This window comes from Calliopsis andreniformis, unplaced genomic scaffold, assembly GCF_051401765.1.
Source record: "Calliopsis andreniformis isolate RMS-2024a unplaced genomic scaffold, iyCalAndr_principal scaffold0363, whole genome shotgun sequence".
In the NCBI taxonomy this organism is placed as follows: Eukaryota; Metazoa; Arthropoda; class Insecta; order Hymenoptera; family Andrenidae; genus Calliopsis; species Calliopsis andreniformis.
The window spans coordinates 112,202-122,553 of record NW_027480772.1 but is presented as its reverse complement, the minus strand read 5'-3'; the positions used below and the strand labels follow the sequence as shown (position 1 = coordinate 122,553).

At 40.2% G+C, this 10,352-nt stretch overlaps 1 protein-coding gene across 1 annotated transcript; it reads right to left on the bottom strand.

Annotated features, from left to right (window-relative positions):
* Window positions 1-2,543: 2,543 nt before the first annotated feature.
* LOC143187842 (uncharacterized) lies at window positions 2,544-7,991 on the bottom strand. The gene is made up of 2 exons (XM_076392021.1): window positions 6,818-7,991; window positions 2,544-6,424 (listed from the first exon to the last, which is right to left on the bottom strand). Exons 1-2 carry the CDS (start codon window positions 7,989-7,991, stop codon window positions 2,544-2,546), a joined length of 5,055 nt encoding a protein of 1,684 aa, XP_076248136.1.
* Between the last annotated feature and the right edge of the window lie 2,361 nt (window positions 7,992-10,352).

Here is a 10,352-nt window from a genome sequence, read left to right as displayed (position 1 = left end):
TTCGCGGAGTCACTCTACGCGGTCAAGAGATGGCGGATTCGAACTGCGCGGAATTCTTAACTATTCCCCTCGACTCTTTACGCGATATTCCGTTGCTACGCGTTACGCCCTCACTGTTACGATGTTACAATTCTCGCGTCGCGGCGATGGTCAGAGATTCGCTCTGATCTCCGGGTGGCTGAGCCTGATTTACAGGACTCTAACGACTCTAAATGACTCCAACAAAAGACCGTCGATCGATTGGCTCGCCTGCTCTTTATAATATTCCTTTTGGGTCATTCTTCGTAATACCCAAAAGTAAAACGCTTATCTGTTATTTTCTTACATCAGCTCGGCGGTGTCAGTTACACTCGCTCTCATAACAATGTTGTGAAATGCATCAGCATTTCTCGCTTATTGACAACGGAAAAGGGGACCAGGTGAAGGCCGGATGTAACAATATCATATATATCAATCATATATATATCAATCATATATATCATATATATCAATCATATATATCATATATATCAATAATATATATCATATATATCAATAATATATATCATATATATCAATCATATATATAATATATATCAATCATATATATCATATATATCAATCATATATATAATATATATCAATCATATATATCATATATATCAATCATATATATCATATATATCAATCATATATATATCAATCATATATATCATATATATCAATCATATATATCATATATATCAATCATATATATCATATATATCAATCGTATATATCATATATACCAATGATATATATCATATATATCAATCACATATATCACATATATCAATCATATATATCATATATATCAATCATATATATCATATATATCAATAATATATATCATATATATCAATCATATATATCAATCATATATATCACATATATCAATCATATATATCATATATATCAATCATATATATCATATATATCAATCATATATATCAATCATATATATCATATATATCAATCATATATATCATATATATCAATCACATATATCACATATATCAATCATATATATCATATATATCAATCATATATATAATATATATCAATCATATATATCATATATATCAATCATATATATCATATATATCAATCATATATATCATATATATCAATCATATATATCAATGATATATATCATATATATCAATCATATATATCATATATATCAATCATATATATATATATATATCAATCATATATATCATATATATCAATCATATATATATCAATCATATATATCATATATATCAATCATATATATATCAATCATTTATATATCCATCCTATATATCATATATATCAATCATATGTATCATATATATCAATCATATATATCATATATATCAATCATATATGTCATATATATCAATCATATATATCATATATATCAATCATATATATCATATATATCAATCATATATATATCAATCATATATATCATATATATCAATCATATATATATCAATCATATATATCATATATATGAATCATAAATATATCTGTACAGGAAAAGAATTGCCTCTCTTCTCTTTATTTGTCCACACACAGGGCTTATTGCTGATCGATTGATTCTTTCATACTGATCCTCACAGTTTATATCTCCTTAGCGCCATTGTTTCGCAGGTAACCGGAGAGCCAGAGCGGTCGACCCGTCGTGACCCAAACTTGTCATTAAACATAAATATTTTCAATTAACCCCATTAGCGATTCTCGTGACTTTTCCTGTAGCCTGGCGGCCCCGGATTGACCATTTTTGATCTCACCGTGCACGCTTTTTAACCTTCACACTCAGGGAGACGGCCTCCCTCTTGAGGTTTATGGCGGCCTAAAGTCGACGTTTTCACGTCTACCTTTGCACGCTTGGCTTGAACCACGACTAAACGCTGCTGCGTAGTCGAGTGTTTCTGTCAGCGAGAATTCGCGCGTTTTTTAGGGTAAACCCGCGCGTTTGAAGCCAATTCATCCGCAGATGCATACATGTCGGGACATTAATTTTCACTCCGGACCCCCCCGCTATGGCTCTTTTTTTGGACCTTCCTAGCCGCGTATATTCTCATCCTCATACAATTTCGCGCTTAATCTTACACATTCATCGGATTCAATCATCTTACAATGTTTTGATCACGTCAACGCACTCACATTGGACGCGGAAGCATTCACTCCATTCAGAGCTTCTCGGATAATTTGGAAACGGTGTTCCTTGGCGAGCTTCTTTTAGTTCACTTTGAACTAAACATAATCCGTACCACGATGCGAGTGAGTCAATCACACTCCACACTCTCTTACCTTTCCGCAACAAAAAGAACACACTTATACCTATCCACAACATTCTCCCCCTCAAATTAAACATATTTAATTTTTAATTCAAACAAATGCTTCTTTCTTCTTGGAGTTAATTGAACTAGGAGGCTTAGCACCTAATTTTTATATCAACCAAAAATAATAATAATTAATTTTTCTTTGCGAATAGCAAATTATCATCCGAGCTCCATTACTTTCCAGCTATGCTAGCCCCGTTGTTCACTTGAACCACTTAATCTATTTAATTTTCGCGCGGGTCGTGTGAATACGCCCGCCGAGGTGCGCACTTTCGCGATCCTAACTACGCCGTCCGCTCCAGGGAATACTTCCGTCACTGTCCCTGTTTTCCACAAATTTCGCGGCGCCTGCAGATCGACGATAAGGACCAGGTCTCCCTTCTCTAGAGAATTTTCTGTTTCATGCCACTTCGCACGCGGTATCAATCCGGGTAGATACTCACGCAGCCAACGCCGCCAGTACGCGTTGGCGAAGGATTGCGCGATTTGCCACTGTTTTCTCAGGCAGGTCGCTTGTAGATCATACTTCTTTATCTTTATCTCGCCGGATGATGCTCCTATGAGGAAGTGATTCGGGGTCAGCGCTTCCTCATCTCGCGGATCCAAGGACACGTCTGTCAGCGGTCGCGAATTGACCGAATGTTCAATCTCTACCAGTAACGTGCTTAAAACTTCCTCGCTGGGAACTTGATTTCGCAGGGTTGCATTCAGGGCCACCTTTACCGACCGAATCAACCTCTCCCATGCTCCGCCCATATGGGGCGCGTCCGGTGGGTTAAATACCCATTTTATTTGTTTACTTAATGCATGGTCCACCAAGGCTTCGGTATCGATTGCCTTGGTCGCATCCCGAAGTTCTTTACTCGCACCCTTGAAGTTCGTACCGTTGTCGCTATAAACGACTAATGGCGTGCCTCTACGTGCTGCAAATCGTTGCAGAGCCATAATGGCAGAGCTCGCGCTCAGACTGTTGGCCAACTCTAAGTGAATCGCTCGCGTGGTAAGGCAAGTAAAAAGTACTCCCCAGCGTTTTTCTCTACGCCTTCCGATCTTAACTAACATCGGGCCAAAGTAATCAACGCCACAGTGTCTAAATGGTCTTTGTCCAAGCGCGACGCGTCCAGCTGGCAAAGCGGACATTGTCGGGTTCTGAGGTTTCGCCCGCCTCAGCCGACATATAATACACTTGCTTATTAACGAGCGTAGCACGCGTCTAAGACCGATTATGTAATACTTCTGCCGCATTTCATTGACGACCGTGTTATTGCTTCCATGATAATATCGTCGGTGGTAATTTTGTATCAGCAATCTAGTTGCGGCATGTTTGGCGTCTAAAATTATTGGTTGGTTGCAGAACTCCTCGTCTGCGAGTTTAATTACCCGTCCACTCGCTCTCAATATTCCAATTGCGTCTAGGAACGGTTTTAACGCTACAATTCGGCTTCCCTTGTTAACACTTTTTCCGGTCATTAATGCCTTCAGTTCATCCGCGAAAACGTCAGATTGTATCACGCGGTACCAATAGTTTTCCGCCTCGCTCACCGTCTCTACTGTAATCTGCGCTTGCGCTTTTCCCTTCCAACGATTAAACGCCGCTCTTACCCGTCGCGCAACTACAAGCAACCCTGGCCATCCCAGAAATTTCGCGACGAGCGGAATTTCGTACTCAGCACTGTGTGTGACATACACTTGTGCTTTTCGTAACTCCATGCCGTCAATTGCTATCTTCTCCGCCTCGTCTATGGGTCTGTCCGTTGGCCAATTAGACTCCGCAAGTTGCAAAAACTCTGGGCCCACGAACCAACGTCCCGCAGGATCCAAGGCCTCGCTAGACCAGCGAGTCGCATCGTCGGCAGGATTCAATCTGGACGGGACCCATCGCCACTCTGAACTCAACGTCAGCTCGCCAATTTCGCCTAATCGATGAGCGACGAATACTTGGCGTATCCGCGGTTCCGACTTTATCCACCGAATGACTGTGATGGAATCGGACCATAAATATCGTCGGTTCACGTCGATCTTAAGCTCCTCCGTAACCGTTTTCGCTAACCTCGCCCCTAACAATGCAGCCTGTAGTTCCAATCGTGGCACGGATAACGGTTTTAAAGGTGCTACCCTCGTCTTCGCCATAACTAGCGCCACCCGCGTCCCGCTTTCCGTTGCTACCCGCAAGTAAGCGACCGCTGCGTAGCCCTTCAGGCTTGCATCACAGAACACGTGTATCTGCGTATCGCCGTAATGAAATCCCGCCGGTACATAGCAACGCGGTACCCGACAATTCTTTATGTTCATTAGGCCTTTCAGCCACGACAACCAGCCTATCTGTTCGTCGTCCCTTAGTTGGTGGTCCCACCCTATACCGCTGCGCCATACTTCCTGCATTAATATTTTCGCATTGAGCGTAAATGGTGAGAGGAAGCCCAATGGATCGTACACCGACATAATTATCCGAAGAAATTCTCGCTTAGTTGGTTTAATCGTCCCCATTAGTATTTTCTTCGGAATTCTCGCCATTCCTACATTGAATTCTAGCTTATCGTTTTGCGTGTCCCATATAAGGCCTAATACTCTCTCTCCCCCTCGGTCACACAAGCGCATCCCCTTCTCATTACCCGGTCGTGGAATTTCCGGTATCGAACTCACTAGACCCACGACATTGCTGGCCCAGTCGTGCATTTCAAAATCTGCCTCAGAATTAATTCTAATTACGTCGCGAATAAGTCTCTTGGCCTCTTCACTAGTCCTCCGACTCGCTAAATAATCATCCATGTAGCTATCGTTGATGATACTTTTCACCGCATCAGGATACAACCCGGCATTCTCGCGGGCGTTTTTATTTTTTACGTATATCGCGGTACACGGCGACGACTTCGCCCCGAATATCAAACGCGTCATTTCGTAGGTTTCCGGGCTTCCTTGCCTATTCTTACCACGCCACAGAAACCTTTGCGCTCCACGATCCTCTTCTCTAATCTTTATCCGCAGGAACATGTCTTTTATATCCGCTTTAAACGCACATTCATGTAGTCTGAAACGCAACAATATACCTGGCAGCGATTGTAACAAATCCGGCCCGGATTCGAGTTGGTCGTTTAAACTGACCCCCGTCGTCTTCGCGGCAGCATCGAACACGAGCCGAACTTTTCCCGGCTTAGTACTGCTTCGCACTCCAAAATGCGGCAAGTACCACGGTCGTGATGTAGTTACTCGGTCATTTACCTTCACCGCGTAACCATTTTCAATAAAGCGCTCCATCTCCGCGTGATATAATGACGCGTACTCCGGTTCGCGATCGAGTTTCCTTTCTAACGATATAAGCCTCTTTTGTGCGACGATTTTACCATTTACGTTCGGCGCGCACTTTTCGTTCCACAGTAGACCTGCTTCCCATGATTTTCCTACGCGACGGCTTGTCTCATCCAATAACCTTAGCGCGCGTTCGTGTTCATTAGCGTTTTTCATTTTTTCGCAAACTCCGAGACTGTCTATTTCAAAATATTGCCGAATCAATTGGTCCAGGTGTTCGTTGGGATCAAGCGCGATGTCCCCGTCTGGATCCCCTCGGTCCATCTGCTGCGTCCCGTACGTATTCAAAGTCGTTCCTGACGCTCCGCAGCCCGTCACAAGCCCATGCAACGCCCATCCCAAGGAACAGCGCGAAAGCGCGAGGCTCCTTCCTACCATCTCACGTAATTCTCGAGCAACTATCAAGTCCCAGTTGTCTTGTCCAATAAGTATCGTGGGCCGTGCATCGTGGTAGGATTTTATGTCTACATTTTCGACAGCCCTAACGTATCGCGCGATGTTTCCTGAAATGGACTGGACAGGAAGACTCAGCACACTTACCGCGACGGCTCTGTTTATTTTATACAAACTAAAGGCTCCTTCTATTTCAAATTCGACCCTCTCACAGTCGGGCATAATCTTCGATCTAGGATCGATACTCTTTAAAGCTATTTTCATAGGCCTTCCTATTGCGCCTACGTCTCGAGATATCTTACGATCGATCAACGTTATTGTCGAGCCCTCGTCCAATAAGGCGAACGTGTTTACAGCATTTTTCGGCCCTACTATCCGAACGGGTAATATCTTTAGTAAGACACGCGGTAACTCTAGTCAAATCTCTTCGGTCGCGTTGGCCACATTGACCTCTGTTCGCGATGTGTCTCGAGTGCGAGTCTCTCGGGTGGTCGGTTTGCTCGCCCTTCTCGCTGCTCTATAACAGGATCTCGGATCATGCAGAAGGCTGTGGTGGTTCCCTCTACAGACCGAACAGTTAGTGTCTCTGCAGTCTCCGCGGACATGTCCCTCACACAAACATTTGAAGCAAAGCTTATGTTTTTTCACTAAGAACCATCGCCGAGCCACCCCCTCGCGCGCAAACCCTCTGCATTCCGCCGATCTATGGTTTGATCTATCGCAAAATACGCAGCTGGGGACTGACTTCCCGATGGAACTCTTACGGGCACTCGTTGCGCTGACTCCGAACACTTTCGCGCTTGAAGCAATCGGTTTTCTCGCTCCGCCACGGCCCTTCGAGACAATCGTCATTTGCGACGTTGACGTCGACCTAGGTTCTAGGCCAAATACACCTGCTGCCACAGCGAGCTCAGCTTCTTTGTACACAAAATCCGACAATTTTTCGAGTTCTGTTTTCTCCTGGGGTGCTTCTGCCGAATATTTGTGATACGCGTATCTAAGAGCGGATGGTAATTTACTTCCCACATTTTGTATCAAATCGGGGCTATGTAGATACCCTATAAGTTTGAGAGATCGGAAAGCTGTGACTGCACCTCGGAGTTTCGTTGCGAACTGTGCTATATTTATTTTACCAGTGTCTAGTTCCGGTAATTCCCTGATATCTGCGATGATTTTTCGCGCTATTATGTTCTTATTACCGAAATTCAGCTCAAGGGTACGCATAATAGTCGCTGCGTCTTGACCCGTCGCCAGCAACGTGCTTACTGCATCCCTTGCTTCACCTTTTAGTGCCGCAAAAAGCCTCACAATATTTTCGCGGTCTGTATACGCCCCCATTTCCGAAGTTAAATCGTATGTTTCTTTGAAGTGGAGCCATTCTAACGGGTCCCCTGCGAATTTAGGCAACGAACCTGCTAATGTCAGGCGGTTCGCGACTCGCGAGCCCTCTCCGACTACAGATGCATCGCGTATTACACGCAAAGTGGACTCTATCGCATCCACCAAACGCGCGGTTGGGTCGATCGCGGGTCGCGGTTGTTCATTATTACGTTCTCCTGGAAGAGCCGTACTATTTACCCACTCCTGGAATCTGTCACCAGCGACTGCTGCTCTAGGTTCCTCATCCATGTAGGCACGCATGTTGTTTCCGGCAACCAAGGATCTCGAGGACGTGTCTGTAACGGGGGCCGCCATCTGCACTACGCTGGATTGTCGTTGCTCCTCTTCGGTATCTCTTGACTGCGACCTCCTCCTTTCCGACGATGGACGTCTCCTCAGACCCATTTGAATACCGGAGGGACCTGCACGTTCTTCACCGGATTGCTCGCCGGAGGTCCTCGCCATTTCTTCTCCGCTCAAATTTCGTGACCTCTTTGCCTGTCCACGAGTTGCTGCCGCTGGTCCTGGCGCGGCTCTCTTCTTGCTTCCCCGAGCCATGGAGCAACAAATCTTCCCAAATCGCACTCGCGAGAAACCCGCTCACTGAATATCGGACACCTTTCCTATTCTCAACCGGCGAAAGTCCCGGGTTTCGGCACCAAAAATGTACAGGAAAAGAATTGCCTCTCTTCTCTTTATTTGTCCACACACAGGGCTTATTGCTGATCGATTGATTCTTTCATACTGATCCTCACAGTTTATATCTCCTTAGCGCCATTGTTTCGCAGGTAACCGGAGAGCCAGAGCGGTCGACCCGTCGTGACCCAAACTTGTCATTAAACATAAATATTTTCAATTAACCCCATTAGCGATTCTCGTGACTTTTCCTGTAGCCTGGCGGCCCCGGATTGACCATTTTTGATCTCACCGTGCACGCTTTTTAACCTTCACACTCAGGGAGACGGCCTCCCTCTTGAGGTTTATGGCGGCCTAAAGTCGACGTTTTCACGTCTACCTTTGCACGCTTGGCTTGAACCACGACTAAACGCTGCTGCGTAGTCGAGTGTTTCTGTCAGCGAGAATTCGCGCGTTTTTTAGGGTAAACCCGCGCGTTTGAAGCCAATTCATCCGCAGATGCATACATGTCGGGACATTAATTTTCACTCCGGACCCCCCCGCTATGGCTCTTTTTTTGGACCTTCCTAGCCGCGTATATTCTCATCCTCATACAATTTCGCGCTTAATCTTACACATTCATCGGATTCAATCATCTTACAATGTTTTGATCACGTCAACGCACTCACATTGGACGCGGAAGCATTCACTCCATTCAGAGCTTCTCGGATAATTTGGAAACGGTGTTCCTTGGCGAGCTTCTTTTAGTTCACTTTGAACTAAACATAATCCGTACCACGATGCGAGTGAGTCAATCACACTCCACACTCTCTTACCTTTCCGCAACAAAAAGAACACACTTATACCTATCCACAACAATATCAATCATATATATCATATATATGAATCATATATATATCAATCATATATATCATATATATCAATCATATATATATATATCAATCATATATATCATATATACCAATCATATATATATCAACCATATATATCATATATATCAATCGTATATATATCAATCATATATGTCATATATATCAATCATATATATCATATATATCAATCATATGTATCATATATATCAATCATATATATCATATATATCAATCATATATATAATATATATCAATCATATATATCATATATATCAATCATATATATCATATATATCAATAATATATATATCAATCATATATATCATATATATCAATCATATATATATCAATCATATATATCATATATATGAATCATAAATATATCAATCATATATATCATATATATGAATCATATATATATCAATCATATATATCATATATATCAATCATATATATATATCAATCATATATATCATATATACCAATCATATGTATCATATATATCAATCATATATATCATATATATCAATCATATATATCATATATATCAATCATATATATCATATATATCAATAATATATATCATATATATCAATCATATATATCAATCATATATATCATATATATCAATAATATATATCATATATATCAATCATATATATCAATCATATATATCATATATATCAATCATATATATCAATCATATATATCATATATATCAATCATATATATCATATATATCAATCATATATATCAATCATATATATCATATATATCATATATATCAATCATATATATATATCAATCATATATATCATATATATCAATCATATATATATCAATCATATATATCATATATATATCAATCATATATATATCAATCATTTATATATCCATCCTATATATCATATATATCAATCATATGTATCATATATATCAATCATATATATCATATATATCAATCATATATGTCATATATATCAATCATATATATCATATATATCAATCATATATATATCAACCATATATATCATATATATCAATCATATATATATCAATCATATATATATCAATCATATATATCATATATATCAATCATATATATATTAATCATATATATCATATATATCAATCATATATATATCAATCATTTATATATCCATCCTATATATCATATATATCAATCATATGTATCATATATATCAATCATATATATCATATATATCAATCATATATATAATATATATCAATCATATATATCATATATATCAATCATATATATCATATATATCAATAATATATATATCAATCATATATATCATATATATCAATCATATATATATCAATCATATATATCATATATATGAATCATAAATATATCAATCATATATATCATATATATGAATCATAT

Coding starts and splice junctions, on each gene's coding strand:
- LOC143187842 (XM_076392021.1), bottom strand. CDS start 7,991: ATGGCTCGGGGAAGCAAGAAGAGAGCCGCGCCAGGACCAGCGGCAGCA. Junction 6,425..6,817: donor AGTCAGCGCAACGAGTGCCC/GTAAGAGTTCCA, acceptor CCGTTCGGATAG/TAGGGCCGAAAAATGCTGTA.